The sequence below is a fragment of the Colius striatus genome, chromosome 2, assembly GCF_028858725.1.
Source record: "Colius striatus isolate bColStr4 chromosome 2, bColStr4.1.hap1, whole genome shotgun sequence".
Taxonomy (NCBI): Eukaryota; Metazoa; Chordata; class Aves; order Coliiformes; family Coliidae; genus Colius; species Colius striatus.
In genome coordinates this window covers 67,447,292-67,468,203 of record NC_084760.1, presented here as the reverse complement: position 1 = coordinate 67,468,203, position 20,912 = coordinate 67,447,292, and the positions used below count along the sequence as shown (strand labels likewise).

Genomic DNA, 20,912 nt, shown 5'->3' with positions numbered 1-20,912 from the left:
GGGTGCCGCTGCTGGTGGCGCTGGCGCGGCCGGTGCTGCACGGAGACCGGCGGCGGCGGGCGGCGGCGGCCGCTCCATAGCTGGCTGACACACGCCGCGGCGGCCGGGCGGGCGCCGAGCGGAGCGCAGGGGTGGGGGAGGTGGGGGAAACGGGGCTGAAACCGCCCCGCGCAGGCGCCCTCCAGCCGCCAATGGGCGCGAGCTCCCCCCGCACCGCCTACCCTCGCTCGGCGCTCGGCTGGAGCTGCCTGGCGGGGGCCTGAGGTTAGCGGGTGAGGTAGGGGCAGCGTGAGGCGTGCGGCGCGCGCCCGGCGGGACCGTGAGGCCGCGGGCAGCGGGTGCGGAGGGGCCTGATCCGCGCGGCCGCGGGAGGCGGCGAGGAGCGGGGGCCGCGTCCACGTCGGCTCTGGGGAGAGGGGGAGTGTGTGAGGGGCCTGGTGTGCCCCACCGGCGGGATGACGGCTGGGTAGTGGGACGGTTAGGCCTTTAGCAGCGGGGGGGTGCGGTGGGATGCGGTGTCGCGTGCCCGTCCAAATGCCTTCACCTTCTTTGGCGTTTCTTTCAGCCGTGTCCCATGTGCTGTCCTCATGGCAGCGATCTACTCTGGGATTTACCCGAAGCTGAAAAGCTCAAAGACTTCTTGGGAAGACAAACTCAAACTCGCCCATTTTGCGTGGATTTCTCACCAGTGCGTTTTTCCTAATAAGGAGCAAGTAAGTCTTTTTTAATGGTAAACCGCAAAAGGAAAAAAAAAAATCCCAGTGGTAAATTGCTGCTAAGGATGAATTGTTTCATAAAATGCCAATCTAGTTGCTTAAGCTTTTGACCCTAGGCAGTGGTGCAAACATAGCTCTGATGTAGAATTGTGGGCAGCTCTTAATTTCTGTGTTCTAATATTAAATGTTTTCACATCTTCATCTTTCAAGTAGCTTCAGAAGAAACATCAGTGTTAGGGCAAGAAGAAAGAACCTTTTTTTATAGAGAGGATGGTGTATGTGTTCTGTCTCCTGGATGAGTGAGAAACCATTGCCTTCAGAGCGGTCATTAACATTGGTTATTATATCATAGAATTAGAGGATGGCAGGGTCCAAGCAGGTTTGGAAATCTCCAGAGAAGGGGACTTCATACCCTCCTTGGGCAGCCTGTGCCAGGGCTCCATCACCTGAACACCAAAGAAGTTTTTCCTTGTGTCTAAGTAGAACTTTTTGTGTTCCAGCTTATGTCCATTACCCCTTGTCCTGTCACTGGATGCTACAGAAAAAAGTGCCGCCCCATCCTCTTGACATCCACTTTTTAAAATATTTTAAAGTGCTAATGACATTCCCTCACAGTCTTCTCCAGGCTAAACAGGCCCACGTCCCGCAGCCGTTCCTCATCAGAGAGATGTTCCAGTCCCCTGATCATCTTGATGGCCCTGCACTGGACTCCCTCTAGAAGTTTCTTATACAGGACGCTCTAAAGTCCTGATGCTTTTGGGCATACTTGAGAACAACAACTTGAGGGTGGGAGGACCAACTGTAGATGCATACTTGCAAAGAGTGCACTGTGGATTCGTGGACTTCTTGGAAGGTAGTTTAGCATTCTCTGCTCAAGACCCACCCTCTCCCTCAAGTCTTGTGTTTTGACCTTGTTTCCTGAAGGTCTGTTCAGTGTTTCCCTGAGTGAGAGGTGTCTTGTGCTGCTACCTCCAGCCTGGTAGTTTAGAGAGGTCTAGGGTTTGCATCATCTGAGATCTATATTTTGAGTTCTTGTTATTTCCGTTACTTAGAGTATTAAACAGAGCCATAGACCTTCATTTTGTTTTTAAGTCAATAATTTAAATTAGTTGGTTTTAACCTTTTGTAGTTTGCACACATCTAAATTCCTGGGCAGTAAATTTCATCATATAAAGAGAAGGATGTGAGGGGAATACCGGTTGTCAGAAAGTGAGGACCATCTGACTCTTGATTTAACTGTTGGAATTATGCACTGATGAAAGGGCCTTAAGTTGCCTCATGAAAGCTGTTTTGGGATGGCACAGGGGAGCACAGGGATAACACTGGATTTAGACTGGAAGCTCTTAGGAACTGAAACCTACAAGGATGGATTTCTCTGCTAGTTCAGAGCCCATTCTGCTTGGATGTGGAGGAATTCTCAAGGCAAGAGTTCTGTGATTGTGAAGAGATACTACTTTTGTCTTGTTTTCACATGGGGATCATTAAAGATTACTTCTTTTCCCATTTCCTAACAGGTATTACTTGATTGGGTAAGCCATACATTGGTTTCATGCTGCAATAAGAGACTTGAACTGGAGGATGAAGTTGTGGAGAAGCTTTGGGCGTATCTAAACAGCATTATACATAGCAGAAGACTACAGAATCTCTTAAAGAATGGGAAGACAATCGGCCTCAGTTTTTCAATTGCACAGGTAACTAAAACTGTGGATATTTGGTAACACACTGGATAGCAGTTTAAGTCTTCTGCAGTACATGACTACCTCACAGTGTAGGATGTTACGTGAAATATGTAATAATTAATAACTAATCTCATGGCTTTTAGAAGCTCTACAAAAGACATCTCTGTTTCTGTTTTGCAACCAAGTTTGTATTTATGCAGCCCTAAGGCTGCAAATGTAGCAGCATTCTAACAATAATCTTCTTCCTTGTCTTTAACTTCTTCAAACTATCAGAGTGAACTATTTAAGTATTTCAATAGGTAAGTAAGTAAAGGCTTGGTTCCATATGTTCCTCTTCTGTATTATTTACTGCTTCTGTTGCTGTTTTGCCTGGGAGTCTTATGGGAGTCTTAGGGAGAGATTTTCTCTCACTGTGGGGCTCAGCAATGAGTTTGGCTTGAGTACTTCTGCCCTTTGACATGCTGTTCATCAGACCCTGCATATGATGGCTCTGAATGGTGGTGGCACCAAATCATTGTTATCTTAATCATCTAATGAATGGTGGACAAACCTAATTATGTCCAATACCCATCTAATGGATAATGGACATAAGCTGAAACACAAAAGCTTCTACTTAAACACAAGGAAAAACTTCTTTGGTGTTGAGATGAGGGAACCCTGGCACAGGCTGTTCGGGGAGGATGTGGAGTCTCCTTTGAAGCTTTCCAAACCTACTTGGACACGTTCCTCTGTGACCTGATGGAGGGGAACCTGCTTTAGCAGGGGATTGGACTGGGTGATCTCTTCCCAGGTCACTTGGAAGGTCACTGGTTGGAAGGTCACTTCCAACCCTGACCATTCTGTGATTATATGATCTTATTATTTTAGCTTCACCTGCAAGAGAATGGGGGAGACTTCAATTACAGTTTAGAACTGAACCAGAAAACGTAACTTCTTGTTCAACTTTCTGGTTACAAAAGTAGCAGAATTGTGGGTGGCTGCAAAGGCAGTCAAAATGACTGGAAAAAATGACTTTTTTGGGTGTGATCTGTTTAGAAGCAGGAAAAGATCGTCTTTAGAGGTAGAAATTGACTTGTAAAGTACAGAGAATTGTTTGAATGAAATCTGCTTCAGAAATGTTATGCCCAAAGTGTGCCAAATGTAAACATGGTCTTAGTGTGAAGACCTGTCTGACTGGAGATTAGGTGAGAGCTACAGGCCTGAGTACCCTGAAGACCAAGGACAGAGGTGGTAGAGGGTCCAGTGGAAAAAATTTAAGGATTCATTTTAGTTCAGTGGGGCTTGAGGTGAACCATCCTATGAGATGGACCATCCTCTACAAAGTGTAAGAAGGCAGATGAGGTTTTTAACTCTGGAATAGAAGTAGATTTGTAAATTACTACTGAATTTGTTTGCTGACAAGATTATCTGGAGGTGAAAAGAAGGGAGCAAATAAAAAGGAAATAGAAGGAGAAAACTTTAGGGAAATCAACACAAAGTTTGAGAAAAGGAAGGGAATTAAAGTCGAAGTAAATGTTAGTTTTTTAGAACTGTGTGTACCTCAAAGATGAGGGAGAAGAGTCCTTTGTGTTCCAGATGTCTCTGGAATGCATCTCTTTTTAAAGAAAGAGGCAGGAAACTGTCTCTTTTTAAAATACAAAGATAGTATTTAGTCATGTGTATTCCTACTAGATAATCTTTCTGGATCAGAAGTGGTGTGTGTGTTGTGTGTAGGTTTGTTGTTGGTTGTTTGGAGCATAGTTTTGGGGATCTTGTAAGAAAGGAAGAAATTTACCCCTATTCCCTTTCTGTGGGATCAACCCCATGCACCAGTGCAGGCTGAGGGTTGACCTGCTGGAGAGCAGCTCTGCAGAGAGAGACCCGGGAGTCCTGATTGATAATAAACTAACCATGAGCCAGCAATGTGCCCTCATGGCCAAGAAGGCCAATGGCATCCTGGGATGCATCAAGAAGAGTGTGGCCAGCAGGTCAAGGGAGGTTCTGCTCCCCTTCTACTCTGCCCTGGTGAAGCCTCATCTGGAGTCATGTGTCCAGTTCCGGGCTCCTCAGCTCAAGAGGGATGGAGAACTTCTGGAGAGAGTCCAGCACAGGGCCATGAAGATAATCAGGGGACTGGAGCATCTTTCATATGAGGAAAGGCTGCGGGAACTGGGCCTGTTTAGTCTGGAGAAAAGGAGACTGAGCGGGGATCTTATTAATATTTACAAATATCTAAAGGGTGGGTGTCAGGAGATTGGGGCATCCCTTTTTTCTATTGTAGCTAGCAACAGGACAAGGGGTAATGGGATGAAGCTGGAACACAAGAAGTTCCATTTAAACATAAGAAAAAACTATTTCACTGTTCGGGTGAGGGAGCCCTGGCACAGGCTGCCCAGGGCGGTTGTGGAGTCTCCTTCTCTGGAGGTCTTGAAGATCCACCTGGACACGTTCCTGTGCGACCTGATCTACGTGAACCTACTTCTGCAAGGGGGTTGGACTAGATGATCTCTAAAGGTCCCTTCCAAGCCCTACCATTCTGTGATTCTGTGATTGAGGATGGATAGTCTTATGCCATTGCCAGTAGCACACGTACTGAATGAGTGCTTCTTCACTCATGCTAAGGTGCCAATGAAGGGGCACAGTTCTGGGCGCAGGAGCTTCTAGTGTGAAACCTACAATGTGAGAAGCCCAGCAGCAACTATTGGCAGGTCCCTATTGCAGGTCCCCTCTTGTGAGCCAGAGTTCACAAAGATGTTGTCAGTTCATTATGTTGAGCTTTACCTTTGTCTGCAAAATTAACTGTGGCGTTTTTTTGTTGTTCTTCTTTTTACCTCCCAATCTGCAGGTGATAAATCAAAGGTTATCAGAGGCCTGTTCTCAAAAAGCACAGCGAAATATTGGCACAGTGCTAAGTTGCTCCAGTGGCATCCTTTCTACTCCTTCTCTCTCCATCATTTATACAGCAAAGTGTGAGCTTTTGGTTGATCTCCTCAGCAAGCTGTCCAAGCTGGCATGTCAGCAGCTGGCTTCTGAAGATGCAGTGGGTTCCCAGTTGTTCAGTGTCCTCCAGCTTACCTTTGCTCAGTACCTTCTGATCCAGAGGCAGCAAACCAACCCAAATCGTGTGTTTGGGCAAGTAACGAGTCACTTGCTCCAGCCTTGTCTGCTCCTGAGGCACTTGCTGACTGTGAGAAGCTGGACACAAGCAGATGACAACCATGTGCATCAGCACCTGAGCAAGGAAATCCGAAACCAAATAGAGACTTTGCTGCAGGCTGGGTTATTCCAACCGGAGCTTTTCTCGTCCTACAAAGAGGAGCTGCTGCCAGAACAGGAACACCAGGAAAAGAAGAAAGGAACTTTGAAAAGTCTTTTGCTACCAGTCAACACGGTGCAGACCAAGCTGGGCAGTGGCTTTTGTGAACCTGCCCTCCATGGAGCCGTTGTGGCTAGTTCGGTGTCCCTGCTCTATAAGCTCTTTGTGGACTCTTACTGTAAGGCAGAAAACTACCTTGTGTGTTTCCACATGTTCCACAGGCTTTTTGGCCAGCTCAGGCTCTCTGGCCTACTGCAGGATGTGAGGGAGGACACACTCTCCCCTGCAGACTGGAGCATGGAGCTGCTTGCTTTGGAACAGCTCCTGAACCTGGTGCTTAGCAGTGATATCTATAACGTCGCCAGTGACCGCATCCGGCACAAGGAGGTGCAGTTTGGGTTTTATCGCCAGCTGGCACAGATGTTGATGAAGCACTCCCAAGCTTCCATCCCTGCTTGGTTCAGGTGTCTCAAACTCTTGATGTCATTAAACCACCTGATAGTAGATGCAGACCTGGATGACTTAGTGGCCTCGGCCTGGGTTGATGCCAGGGCCTCCGAGCTGCGTACGAGGAAGCCTCAGGAGGCTCTCATCAGCACCCTGTTTCAGACTTACTCCAAGCTGCGACAGTTCCCACGGCTCTTTGAGCAGGTGCTGACAGTCATTTGCTGGCCAGCTGCTGATGAGCTGAGGCTGCCTGTCTTCTCTGCTGGCCTGACAGTAAAGCTTCGCGAGTGCCTCCTTGAGCTGCCACCCAACCAGATTCTGGACATTCTGTGTCTCTCTGTGGAGAAGTGCCAGACTCTTATCATTCCTGCTGTTGAAGGGTCAGGTGACATGGCCTTGAAGCTCCTGTCAGTGAGCTCAGTGCTGCACGCTTTTCTCTTCAACATGAGGAGCCTAGATGATGCCACTCCTTCCCCTGTGGTCCTTCGCACTCAGAGTCTGTTAGCAAAGATGCAGAAGGGAATAATTCAGCCACTGATGGAGATGCTGCAGGCTCCTAGAAGAGAGGAAGAGAAGTCAGACCTTTGGCTAAGAAAGGCCTGTGACTCTGCTCTTCTCCTTGCTTACACTTGGGTTGAGGTAGACACTTTGTTTGGCTTTAGCTGCAGTAAATACGTGTCTCCAGCAGCTGAAGTTGTTTGTGCTGTTACTCCATGTGCTGTGAGGCACTGGGGCATTTCAGCTTTCCTCCCTGCTGTGGAGGAGCAGTGTTGGGAGAGGGTCACAGACCTTGCAAATAGTTTTGCCTCCACTAGTAAATACTGCTTAGAACTGCTCACACTTCAGAAAATGAAGATGATCTTAATGCAGACCCCAGCTGACCTACAGGCATTGCAGCGTGCTGCAGCTTTTATCCTGGAGTCTGGGAGATCCAGCATGAGCAGAGGAGAATCAGAACCATGGGATGGAGATATCAGCACAATAAGTGATCTTACTTACCCCACGGCACACTGGCACCTTGTCATCTCCAACCTGACCATCCTGTTGCCATATATTTCCCTGAAAGATGTAGAGTACATTGCAAATTTGCTTCTAGAGACATTAGTATTGGCCAAAGCTCAGGAACCTGCCTCAGACCAGGAGCCTTCCATCAGCATTGGGAAGATATCTCTCGGTTTGATGCATAGCTCCTTTCTTCCCGAAATGAAGGTCCTGCATTGTGCTTTTCTGACCAGTCTTATTCATCAGTTCGCTGGGGTGCTGCCTACTGCTGCCGGGGATCCAGTAGATCTGCCACTTCAGCAGCTGACTGCAGGTAATATCCCTTGGCATGAAGAAGTCCTCGCTTCTTGCAGAGCTGTTGACCCATTGGAAGCAACATCGGAAAACAAACTGCTGAAGGATGAGCTCAGCTTGTCGTGGAAAACACTGCAGAAAGTTGCCCAGTGTATAGTGTTGTTAGCAAAAAACGACTGCCCCATTGTCCTGAAAGAAAGTCATCTAGAAAGCTGTTTGGCTTTACTAGAAATTGCTTCTCTCCTGAAGCTAGACAGTTTTCTTCCTGCTGACTGTACCCGGTGTTCTCTGGTCCTGCTGTCCCTGCTAGTCAATACCAGGGCTAGTGTCTCTTGTAGCAAGCTGTTACTGATGAAGTTTCTAAGTACCTGCTTCCACCTCCTGAGGTGCTTGCAAGCCGGCAGGAATGCCAGCTCTGTTTTTAAGGTGTTTCATGCCAGCGATGTTCTTGAGGCTGTCATGACCTCCCAACTTAAAACTTGCAAATTCTTCACTAATGTCTTGACTGTTCCTGTTTGGGCACAGTATCTCCAAGAGGTTCAAGATTTTTTTGAAAGCTTTCTTCAGATGGTTATTGAAAGGAGGCAAAGTGTGAAGCTCAACTTTGAAAAGTTCATGTCTTTCCTGATGAGCTGTAAGCCAGATGTCAGTGCAGGCGAAAGGAAAGGCTGGAATCCCGCAGCTGGACAGTTACTGCTCATGGTATTCACCACCCTGTGTCATGTCGTCACCCTCTACCTTCAGCAGCTGCCAGAAAAGAAGCTGCAGTCTCTGGACGTACTCTCTGCTCTGTTGGAGGCAGTAGTTGTGCAGATGGTCAGAACTGTTGAACATGGCCTGCAGATTAACACCCGAAACCAGCCTTTGCCTGTAGCATTCATCCCATCTGTAACTACTCTTCTTAAAGCAGATCTGAGCCACGCTGTCAAGAAGGAGCGCTGTGGGTTTTTGGAGCAACCCCGTGTTAAACTGTACCAAAAGTTTTACTCTCAGATCCTGAAAGAGCTGCCCTGTGCGGGAAGTAACCTGCAGTTCCTTCAGCTGGCCTTGCAGTTCCTCGCGGTCTTCTGCTCAGTGCCAGAGATGTATCCTGAAAAAGAAACTGCTGTCGTGGTTGTTCTTGCCATAAAAAGGCTGCTCGCTGGTATGAAAACTCCCTTTCTCTACTTCCTTTGCTAATTTTGGAACACATAGGCCATTTAGCAAAACATCCAGCTTTTTGAAAAGTCTGTATCTATTTACTTGGGTTAAAGCAGTAGGCAGGCTATCCTTTTATAAATACATGATAGGAAAATTTTCAAGGAGGCAGTGTTGTGATACCTGGACCACAGCCACCAGCTAATTTGGTTAACAATCTTCTAGAAGACGTAAACTTCTTAATATTGAGGTCCTGTGTTACTCATCGCTGTAGGCTACTCATGTGGTCGTTAGAGCAGGCACCACTGAAGCAACCGACATGCACCAGGTCAGACCTGAGCTGCCTTATCTGAGGACTTTACAGTAAAATACTCCTCTATTTTTATATGATAGGTGAGGTTATAGAACAGTAGAAGTCACCTAAATGTTAAGGGTGGTGATCACTCGTAATCCTGATAAGAGTTTGTGGCGGATTGGCAGATCAGTCCCTTTATCCCCATCAAATAAAGAGCCAGAGCTAGAAATGACATGAAAAACCTCTCTTGCTGGCTGTGTGACTAATGGCTCCTTTACGTTGTCTTGTTTGGAAAGAGAGATGAGCTAAACATCCTTCAGATGTAAGTAGTCTCTTTGACTTCTTCAGAGAGTTGGAATTTGTTGAACTTACTACCGATGTGCTCTATCACAGTAATCCCCAAACATTTTTGGTTGCACATACCTATCAGTAAAAAAAATGGAGTATGTGGCCTCAATAGAAATTATATGCAAATGGTACTCTACTAGTATATACAGTACAAAGTATACACAAAAAATGGTTTTAAAAGCATAATAAAGAGATGAAATAAACACTTTTAATGTTTTATTTATTAAAGATATTTTGGTTTTAATCCCTTCACCCCAATCTGTCTGTTGCACACCTGGGGTGCACACCCCACTGTGTAGAGGCTGCTGGTCAAGTGAACTGTAGTGATCTTAATGTTTATATTGGCATTAAGTAGTTAAGAATAGAGCACAGCTCTTCATGGAAAATCTGATATTGTGCTTGTGCAGTTGAGTTTGAGCTAGAACTTGCACATAGATACAGGCTTATTTTATCTCTTCCCCGGCCTGCAATTTAATCCTTTAGCGTTGCAGGGTTCAGTAAATGCACAGAGAGTTTCACTGATTTCACATTGGAACTAGGGACCATGAGGACATGTCAACTGCTGTAATTTTTCTGCTGATTTTTCTGTCTCTCCTACTGTGCCTTGCTTTACTAGTGTAAGACTGGTAAAGTGCTTTAGCCTGGAGACATAATAAATCACTGTAAAAAGCAGTAAGAATTTCTGATGAATAAATAAAGTATTTAATAAGATGAAATACAGATTCCTATTGAAGGCTTTTGGCATTGCCACAGATCCTGTGGAACTAAAAAGCCTTCAGAATCAATTAAGATATCAGTCAGTCTAGAACAGTCTATGTAGGAATAACTTAGTAAGTGGGGAGTGTGACTGTCATCAGCAGAGGCCTAAACCTTGTCAGCTTAACGCTTTTGTGACTTGTGATGGCTCTCTGGCCAGCATTTGTAGTAAAGTCCCTTGGCTTGTGCACATGCTTTGTTGCAGTGTTTCCATACTGAAGGCTTTTTGTTGGTATGGTGAGTGCTCTGTGAACACTGGGGAGTAAATAGTGGAGAACAGCAATTCATTGCAGTAGCAGAGAGGGAGGTAAAGCAGAAGCATGAGGTGCTCTATGCATTTGAATGTTAAAAAGGTACCCACAGGTTTTAAGGTTCAGTTTGATTTGTTCTTATCAGTAAAAGTCCGTATCTTGGGAATTAATTAAGATGTGCTTGTATCTCTTGAATATGCAGGTCCTGCAATCACAATGCAGGTGATCCAAAGTGTGGAGATGGAGCTGACAGAGGTGTTTGTCCAGCTACTGGGAAACTGTTCTGCGGAGGAGTTTTATACCATAATGAGGCTGGTGCTGCAGGGACTTGAAATGAAGAATGTTTGGCAACAGAAGGCTAAAGTAAGACATGAGCTTAGTTTACTGTCAACTTCTTTCTTCACTTTCCTGTATCTTGAAAAAGTTCTGTTGGCTGAGTGACATCTGATGAGTGTTTTTGTTCCTCTTCCTGCTTTATGTTCAATGGTCACGTCAAATTAATTTACATGGTTAAGGGTTTGATGACTGTGCTGAGGTATGTTCTGGATATAAATTGAGAGAAGCAGAAAGGTCATGGGAGCCTACTAGAAAACTTTCTGTCCAGTTCAGGGACTCGGCAGTCTTAATTCCATGATTGCCAACAGAAATCAAGCAGCTGTGATGTAACAGGCCATGATGAATATTTTTTTTCTGCTTGCTGATGAGAGCTCTTGCACCACAAGTATGAGCAATCAGTGAGTTTAACCACTCTTTGTCTGTGGCTCTTCTTAACAGAGTTAAAGGCACCTTGAGAAATGCTGACCTTTTTAAGTAAAACCAAAACTGCACCTGTGCTTTTGTTGTTTGTCTCTATAAAAACTTTTACTCTCTACTAACCAGATACCACTCAGTAGCTTTTCAAGTACTGTGTCTTTCTCCAGAGCAGTTTAAGCAGCAGTGGCATATGGAACACTTCTAACTACAAAGCCAGCTGTACCCTCTGTAGAAAGCTCAGTGACTTGAGAATGAAATTTGGGGCTTTATCTGGCTGTCTTGTTTGTCAGAAATAGAGAAGGATGTGCTGCATCAATTCTTGTTATGTCTTTTTTGAAAGTGTATCTGGAGTTCCTATAGTGTACGTATAATTGCTGCCATCTGAATATAGCTGATAATATGTTTCTTTTATCAGTCTGTCATAATAGCAGCAAGTTAAAAATACAAGCCCTGCAGTATTCTTAGCATATAGTATAGTAATGTCCCTGTATTCCCTCTACTTCCCTCTCTTATCTAGTGGCAGTTGAAGGAGAAGGCTTTCCTTTCTTAAACATCACATAAGCCTTTTTTTACAGTCAGTTGATTCTAAAATAAATGTAGCATGCTGGACATTGAGGCCAGTGCTGCTCAGCATACTGAATTTTGTTGAGTTGCTGCCTGCTTCACTGTTTCCAAAAAGATGTGCTGGTGGGAGGACTTTCATGTATCAAGGGTCTGGTAATGTTCAGAACTGCCACTGCCCTTGAAGGAGCTCTTCTGTACTGGAAAGGCGACAATGCATCTTGTACGCTGACTGATGATCAATCTGCTTTCTGCAGGAAGTATTGTCAGCTGTTACACTAACCAAATTGTTGCTCAGCTGCCCATTAAGTGGAGACAAAGAGAAAGCTTTCTGGTTTGCCAGCCCACAGATTGTCACAGCTTTGGCCGTAAGTATCTCTTTATTGTAACTTTATTACCTTTTCCTTTTATTTGCTGTAGTCTGTAATGATTACATCTCACATGCATAAAGGCATACAGGAACAAAAATGTTGTGGGTACTAGGCAAATCCATACCAGATTCACCTGCACTTTTTTTTGTCTAGATACTTCCTCACCTCCTTCCTCAAGTAAATCTCCTCCTGTGACTGCAGTGTGTAGGTCATCCTTTTCTTATCATCAGTAGTTTTCTGGGACTGCACCATATAATCTGGAGTTTGGGAGAAACTTGTTAGGCTGCAGAGAAGAGTCTTAGTTTAACTGTCCTTCCTTCTGTTGAAAGGAGAAGGTAGCTGTCAGCCATGCGTAGCAGCAGAAGCCAACAGCAGCTAAACAAAAAAAAGGGCAATAATATAAAATAAATATGTAAATGTACCAAATAATGAATGGAATCTTAACTGAAAGTAACCAAACCCAGGTTTCCTGTCCTTCATTTGTACAGCACAGAAACCTAGTGATGTAAGTTTTTCTTCTCTCATAGTGATGGCGTCTCTAGTCCAGAATTTGTCAGTTTGGCTCTGCTGTGCCTGGAAATCATGAGCAGGCAGTTTCTACCCTTTTTTCGTATACCTTTGAGTGCTTATGAAGGAGAGAACAACATCAATGCATTCATGTGTGGAGATGCAGAGAGGTGCTGGTTATCAGGGGACTGGGGAGTAGTTACAATTCCACACTCACAGCAGTGCTTGCTTGAATTGCATCACATGCACCCTTGCCCAGGGTGTGGTTGCACAGAAATGGTGAAGTGCAGGAATCTCCTTGCCACTCCAGCGTGCACCAATTTAGTACCCTTGACTCAGAGCATTATGGTTCTCTGGTGTGTGATGCTAGTGATAGGTGGCTAATGCACTCCTCCTTATGTTTCCTATCTTCATGTAGATGCAAACCAAAGAGGCCTGTCGGGACCCATCACTGATTTCCACCATAGTTGTACCTATTCTAGAAACTGTAGCAGCTCTACTAAGGCAAGGAGAAGGGGTTCTCTTGAATCCACATCATGTGTCATTGGCATTCAGCATTCTTCTCACAGTCCCTCTGGATCATCTGAAGACAGAAGACTATCACAGTGTATTCCTGGGGGTCCACGAAGTGCTCTTCTCTATTGTGCAGTGTCATGCGAAGGTATATCTGTCAGGGATTGGGAGAATGGGGAAAAAGGTAGAAAGAACCAACACATAGGCCAGTGATGGGATTTTTTTTTTTCTAAGAGTGGTTTTGAAGTAATTTGTCTTGATAGTGTGAAAGTGCTTTGTACCATTTGTCATTCAAAAGCCTGGGAATCTCAACATGACATCATCTCAGTTGCTTTCTGTCTTTGTGCTGTGCCTGCATTGTTGGTCTTTGCCAGCAGATTGCTTATCAACCTCTGATGCTAGATTATAATAAAACTTTGCTTTTTCTGTGATTGATTTCTAGAGGCATAAATGGCTCAGGCCTTAGGACCTCATTCTCACTGGAGACTAAGATTCTGCAGTCTTGAAAACAAAGCTTAGACATATTAGAGGCTGTTGATCTTACCCTTAAGATTCTATGATTCTGTGACCTTCAAATATTTTGCCATCCTGGTGTTCTTGTCAAGCCTTCTGGCATGGGAAAGTGAAGCCATGCCAGGACTTACACAGGATTGGAGATACTCCTACGTGGAATATGGTGGTGGAGGTGGAAGTAAAAAGGAAAAGGGCCTCATGCATTTGTATTAGGGCTGAGAGTGAAGAACGTTAAAGATGGGGAAATGGCAATTTCTAAACGCAAGGCAGTACAGTATGTATTGCTAAAATGCCCTTAGAAGAGCCCTGTGGTAGAGAACTGCGTACAAGGCAGTTTTCACACAATGATCTGTAGTGCTACTGGACCCCATGGTCTGTGAATCTTTCTGGTTACACAGGTTCTCTTCCAGCAAGGACAAGTTCCGTAGACATTAGGGTACTAAATCAAATGCTGCTTTGGAGAAATGAAGCAACCCCGATATACTGTTTACTTGTTACTTCTGTTTGATTATGGCCAGGACTGCAATCCTGCTCCAGGTTTCTCATGGGCTAGATAGTGTATAGATTCAGAAGGAGAAGATAGTCTCTGCTTCTGACAGTCTATAAGCTGTGTATTTTCCTTCACATTAACCGATTTTCCTTAGACTGTGGGGTGATGTATATCCACCCTCTCTTCTCCCTTTACTGCATAATCTCAGATGTTTTTATTTCATGTCTTTGCAGGTGCTGTTGAAAGCAGCACCATCTTTTCTGAACAGTTTCCATCGTCTGGTTGTTTCTGTCATGCATGAAGGACGTCAGAAAGGAGACAGAGGTACCATATCTTTTCTACTTTTACATCATCCATACACACCATAACTTTGTGTATTCCAGAAGAGGAGATGCAGAACAGGCAGTCTAAAGCCAAGTCCTCAGAACCTAGCTGTGGTGTTGAAACCTTTAGCCCTGTCTGTCTTTTATGTAAAACAATGAGCTTTGTAGTATTGTGGGCTTATGAAGATAACTGGGGCTCCTGTGGAGCTGCATGCAGACAGCACTGCTTCAGATGAATAAGGTATTCTTTACTGTCTGTCTGACAACTAGACAGGAACTGGTAAGGCTTTCTGTGCCCAATTTCTGCTCTCCCTATCAGCCCTTGTGCCTGAAAGCATGATGGCCGTGAACTCTGGAGATACACGCTATTATGCCTGAGTTAAAACCCCAAATGAAGCTTCTTGAAACTGGAACTCTGTTTGCTAGTCTTGAATCATCACCATTTTGTGCTGAGCATAAAGCCAGAACATTACACATATGGGAAGCATTAGGTGTGATTAGATTATTTGTATGGTCAAGGATTTGGAATTAGTATAGTTAAATACCTCAAAAAGAAGAAAAACCCCAAGTCTTATTACTGGAAGTAATTAAAGGATTTGCATTGTCAAAATAGTCAAGTCAAAGGTGTTCACAGTGATAAAAAGTAATCATCCTGTGCTTTATGCTGCTCAGGACAAAAATACCCATCATAAATAGTCGTGACTTTTTGAGATGAGTTGACAACTCATCTCAACTGATTGTATCCCAGCTTTCTACCCATGTCATACAGCTTATGCTACGTTCACATTTATCTCAGCTGATCTGTTGCTCACAACTGTGGGCAACGTAAGTGTATGTATGCATCATGTAGTGACATACTAAGAAAGGCTCGGTGATAGAGGAAAAGATACATTCAACTGGTGTCAAACTTTGAGAATTGGCTTGCTTCTGCAAAATATTTCCGTAAGGCAATGGTCACAGGAAACTTGGGGATACGTGGCATCCTCAAGTTGAAAAATATACTGCTTGTCTTGCAGGATTGTTCTGTTTTTGTAGCAGATAACAGAAAGTAGTTTCTAGATTTCCCTCTCTCTTGTTTGTGTTAGTTCTCTTCATTCACTGCCTACTGAGTAAGTTCTCTGGTGATCTCTCCAGTCTCACTTTAAATATCTCCAGTGATGTGGCTTCTGCTGCTCTATTCCAAATAATAGATTTCATCAGAAAGTTTTCTTAGTATGTTGTTTCTAAGAGATGTCTTCTGATTTTTTTGGAGTTGGAGAATATAGTTTTCCTGTCTCCTTGCTCTCTCCTTCACAATGTTGAGGCTTGAGAGACTTTTTCTCAAGGGACCATAGCTGCTCCTTTTAGCAGTTCAGCATCTATAACAAATACTTTTTGCCTTGCAGAGCACGTGGAGTCAAAATTGGTGTGCTCTTAAAAAATAACCACTGTAAGAGATGCACGTGGTGGGCTGTGGGGGTGTGTGGGGCCTCTCAGCTGTGGCTTGATAAGGAAAGAAGGTGAAATGGATAACCTGACATTGACTTCATGTAGTTTAAGAATCATGGAAGACTGGATAGTTCTTGTTTTTTTTTTTTTCTTAGTGTTTGTAAGGCTGCTACTTGCTTTCTGTTTTAGGCAACACAGATGAGTTTGAAGTTATACTGAAGTGTGCACACTTGGTGGAACGGATGTATACTCATATTGCTGCAGAAATGGAAGACTTCACTGTGTTTTCTGCTTTCATTGTGGCTCAGTATGTGACTGAATTGCAGAAGGTAACATGTTCTCATCCATCTTGAAAGTGCCATAGTGTTGTGCTGGCTTTGGAGTTCCTGTTCCAAAGGCAACTGTGTTAAATTTTGTAAAATCTGTGAAGCTGTAGAAGTTGCTGTGCCTCATGGGGTACAGGTGTGATCCAGACAATATAAGTTTGGGCAAGAATTCCTGAGAATCTTTCTTGCCCAGCTTCTGAAAACTCTCTTAAGTTGTGGGCTATGTTTTGTTTTTTAAGACAAAATCATGTCATGCCTATTTGCAGAACTGCTTTGCTTTTCTATCATGTTGGGTGTTGCTTTTTCTTTATGTGGTAGTTAGATTCTTCTCCCAGCTAGGCTCAGTTGTCCAGCACTAACAGCAGTTAAGGCCCCATCTGGCAAATTAATGGAGAAAAGTTCTCCTGGAAAATATCTTTTCTTCTGATAGAAATAAGTGAAAAAATGTTACCAAGCCAGAGAATTGTTACCTTTTCCATAAATCTTCTTCCATATCAGAGATATCATTCCAATTGTTACTGAAAACAACTGCTTCTGCTATTACAGATGCCAGAGTTGGGTCACTGTATTCTCCAGACCTAAGTTCAAATTGTCGTTCAAATTGGATGCTTCAAACAGGGTTTGAAGTACCTGTGGATTGATTGTGGCTCTGGCCTGGGCATGGGTTGAAATACAGAAAGGAATTTTAGTCTTAGTTTTTAGGCTCTCTTACCACAAAAATATCCTGCCTGATGCCATTTTTATGGCGGATTATGGTGTAGCTAGTGTAACTAACCAAGAAGCAGAGCTTAAGCTCAGCTGCCTTCTCTATTACCCATCATTTTTCCAAGGTTTGGGAGCAAAACAATGGACTATGTCAGTTTTTAGCCATGTCATTTAGTGTTCCTGCTAAGTTGGTTATTGTTTAACATAGTAAAAATAACAGTTCAGCAAATACTAGGGACAAATTACTGTTAAGACTACATCTGCTCTACTTAAGTATCTATGAACTCTGTAATCTGCTCATGACTGAATATAAGTCGACAGCCTGCCTTAGATTGTCAAATGACCTTTCCAAGTTGAAAGGACATTTACCTCAGTATTAGCTGGAGTACAAAGTCTCTTGAGACTTCAGGGAAAGTTTTATGCAATACTTTCACTGGGAAATGGAAAGTGATGGATGATAGCTGAAACCATAAATCAGTTAAATTATGCATGGAACCTTTGGGCGTGGAAAGGGAATTTGGTGTAGTGAGCCACCAGATGCTATGACAAAGGGGTGTTTTCTATCTGACAGACCAGGTAGATCACAAGCGTGAGGTGATTTATTTGCTTATTAGACTGGTGAGAATTGATGGATATTAGAGGAAAGGAAGGCCTGTCTTTCTTAAGGAGGGCATGTACACATCTTTCATGTTGCTCTGCAGAGGGAGAGAAAAACTTCTTTAACCATTCTTCTCTTTTGAGTTGAGACCAGTGGCTTTCAGCCTGTGATCTGAAGACCCTGGGGGTCCATCAAAGGTAACTGAGAAGAGCATATTGGTAGATTTTAGTCTTTATATGGACATCTGCACGCTTACTGGAACCTTTTTAAGGGTCTGCAGACTAAAACCAAAGAAAGCTACTGGCCTAAACAGTCACTTACTCCTAAAGCAGTTGTATAACAATTCCCTCTGCTTTCTCTTTACACCAGCAAATAAAATATCCTTGTGAATTATTTTGTGTTAATCTGGAAAGATTCCTTGCTGGAGTGAGTGGTATCTATAGCCTCTTTCATACTGCTGACAGTGTTTTTCCCTTGTTGTCTATGAACCGTTGCTTAATTCAGCAATAGTGAAATACCTCTTCACACACTTAATGTCTCACATCAAGAGCTCTGTAATGCTTGACAAATTGGTTGTGCTAACTATATAGACCATAAAACACTTGCAAGCATAATTAACTGCCAGCCAGTAGTGGCAGCTGTTTAAATGTTTGGTTCTGCTTCCTATAGTGTTAGGGAGAGTGTTTATAGGAAACTGCAGTGCAAAGCAACAAGAGTGGCCCAAAGAGGGCACAAGTCCAGATTAATTTGTAATTTGAGGGATGCAGTTCCATTAACTATTCTCTCTGTCCTCAATCTGTGCTGTCATTTCTCTGCCCTAGGAAGGGAGAGCCCAGCCCAGTGCATTCACTGTGAGTTGTGATGTTCAACAGTTGTGCTGCTTCAGCACACGGTGTAGGGAGAAAAAACATCTGTTATAAACTGGCCAATAGATCAGCTGACGTAGAGGAGAAAAAAATGACAGCCTTTTGGGCATGCAAACTCTTCAGGGTCACAGATCCAAAAAAAGCTTACGTACCTTAATGCCTGCTATATGTTTTTTCCCAGCTATATTAGCAGGTCTAATAAAATATACTAGCGGGTTTACATTTAGAGCAGAGAGTGAGAGCCTGTCACAGTGATTAGGAACATGCTTCATTAGTGGGAAGTTTATTAGTTGCCTCAGGAAGAAAGAAATCTGAATTTTAATGACAGCTTTTAATGTAATTTTCATTCGGCCTGGAGTGCAGAGGCTTAAGTCTGGAGTCATAAAGCTAATTTTGGTATTCCACTAAGATAAGACATAGTCCTGCAGCAAGAATAATGTGATTATGCCAGAGGCCAGCACCGCCTCGGGCAGTGAAGTATTTAGCAAGTGATTTGTGAGCACAGGACAAATTTCAGTTAACCTGGAGTGTCAGGGGATTCAAGAGTCAGCTCTCATGTTTCTGGTTGTAGTGGCAATTCTGCTGGCTGTGGGGTTGAGCAGGGGAATAGCAGGAGCAGGGCACTGAGTCCCGAGTCATTAGTCGTATTCTTTCAACTTCCTGCATGACTTCAGGCAAGGTACCTGATTCTTGATATTAAAACAGATGAAGGAAATGCACATCCCCTGAGCTTTTTGAATGCTTCTTTTATTAAGGCTTACATGTTGAAGTCCTCAGGTACAAATTATTAGAAAAACACCAAGTTCTTAAGTGATAAGTTAAAACTGATTGACTACCCAATGTAAATGATAAGTAGCCTAAAGTCACTCATTTGAAACTGAGGCTTAGTAGCATACAGCTCATATGAAACACACAGAACCTACTGACATGTGTAACGAGGCAAGTATTTTAGGGCTTTTTAATTACAGTTTTTTCTACTGAGGAGTTTTCCTGTGATTCCGAGAGGATCAGTGTCTTTGCCTCTGCAGCAATGTATATAGTACAGCTCTTCTGGATGTTATTGCAAGGGACGTGCCTGTTCTGCAACACGTTTGCAAAAATCAGGAAAATATTGCACAAGTCAAACTCTTGGATTTTATCTTATGGGCTGTTCCAGGTGGTCTGATGCACTGGATAACACGTTGTCAGCATTTAATGTAGACTGACTGTGGGAAAGATGTTTTCCTCCCAACCCTACCATTCTATGATTCTTGCCTTTTTGCCTTCAAGTTTAATGCAGTTTTGTTCTTCTTGTAGGTGACTTTGCACCCGTCTGTGAAGAAACATCTCACAGAAGGGATATATCACATCCTTGACCTTTGCATTGAACGGGACATCAAGTTCTTAAATGCATCGTTACCAACAGGTGTAAGGGAGGTCTTTAAGGATCTGTATAATGATTACAACCACTACCACAAAGCAAAAAAACATGGGGAGGAAAAGTATACTGCATGATGAATTCTGTCTAGTGCTGCATAATCAGTTATGAATTGATGTTGCAGTGCTTAGAAAATCCTCAGCTGCTGTTTGGTTTGGGACGACTAGCAAGATCAAATCTGAAGAGGGTCCTCTAAACCTGGATTGCATCTGTCTTTTTACAACCAGCCTTAATGAATGGGAAAAGGGGAGTGGGGAGGGAGGGATGTGCTGTTAGGTCTGGTCCTGCTGTGTGCCACCAATGGCAGAACTGCTACGCCTGTGCTGGCCCTGGCAGATTCGCTTTGAGCCTTGGGGAGTTTGCTGTAGTCTGGCAGCAGATGTTGGGCTTCAGGCTTTGGCATATCATGGTGCTTTTCTGTGGATGCAATAGTCTGGTGTAAAAACCAGTGAGGGTTGTAACTCCTGCTCTCGCTTACATGGTAAGCAGAATGAAAGCAGATAAAGTGCTTAGTTTTGTACTCTCTTATTTTACATTTGTTACTGAAGCAATTTGTGAATGTTACACAGCTGCACAGTAAGTAACTGTGCAGAACTGTGGAAATATAGTAAAAAAATTGAAAGTTTGTATTTCTTTGCTTGATTGGTTTTGCTTTTGAGTCCAGCCTGGGGCAACCTGGTCTGACCTATTGAATTTCCTTCCAAACTACATTATCCTGTGATCTCATGATGATCAAAAAGACTGACTACTTAGAGCTGTGGTCGATTTACTGTCATTAAGCAATTACATTTAGTCATCTGAGCTGTGGTCACTCTCAGGGTACAATTTCAGGTTGTGACAAATGCCATGTACCAAGACCTATCTGAGATCTTTCTGGTCTAAGTTGAGCCTTGTTGCTATGCATTCACTCTAGGTTAAGAGCAAGCCCTGGACTTACTGCAACTCAGCTGACAGTAATTTAATAAGCTGTGGTAAATTAATCACATTTTAGCCTGTAAGAAGCTTTATCAAATCCCTCCCTTTCATTAGCTTATATTATTAGCTTCTAAGTTCATTTTCTTGAGAATGATAGAGACTAAAGATCTAAACTTTTATGTAAGTGGTAAAACAATCTTCACACATGCACGCAGTCAGTTGTAAGAACTCTGCGCTCTTGTGTGATTATCTGCCTTAATCTATTGGTAATGGTGGGCAGAGGAATGGGGCCTGCTGCTTTTACTGGGTTCATCTGCCTCATAGCAAGGCCCAAAGGATGAAGTTTGGCTGGGGCAGGAGACTCCCCATAGCAGAGATGAGGGAAGTGAGCAGGGTGTGGGGAGCT

General features: G+C 43.7%; 1 protein-coding gene across 4 annotated transcripts; it reads left to right on the top strand.

Moving 5' to 3' along the window:
- The first annotated feature begins 136 nt into the window (after nucleotides 1-136).
- URB2 (URB2 ribosome biogenesis homolog) lies at nucleotides 137-20,218 on the top strand. 4 transcript variants are annotated; one of them, XM_061990952.1, is made up of 10 exons: nucleotides 137-264; nucleotides 566-713; nucleotides 2,231-2,407; nucleotides 5,220-8,577; nucleotides 10,423-10,583; nucleotides 11,792-11,902; nucleotides 12,831-13,073; nucleotides 14,162-14,252; nucleotides 15,869-16,008; nucleotides 19,471-20,218. In XM_061990952.1, exons 2-10 carry the CDS (start codon nucleotides 588-590, stop codon nucleotides 19,666-19,668), a joined length of 4,605 nt encoding a protein of 1,534 aa, XP_061846936.1. In that variant the 5' UTR covers nucleotides 137-264; nucleotides 566-587; the 3' UTR covers nucleotides 19,669-20,218. The 4 variants fall into 4 exon arrangements, with proteins under 4 accessions (XP_061846936.1, XP_061846938.1, XP_061846937.1 ...); XM_061990954.1 differs by having other exon boundaries at nucleotides 137-277; XM_061990953.1 differs by lacking the exon at nucleotides 137-264 and adding an exon at nucleotides 283-338.
- The last annotated feature ends 694 nt before the right edge of the window (nucleotides 20,219-20,912 follow it).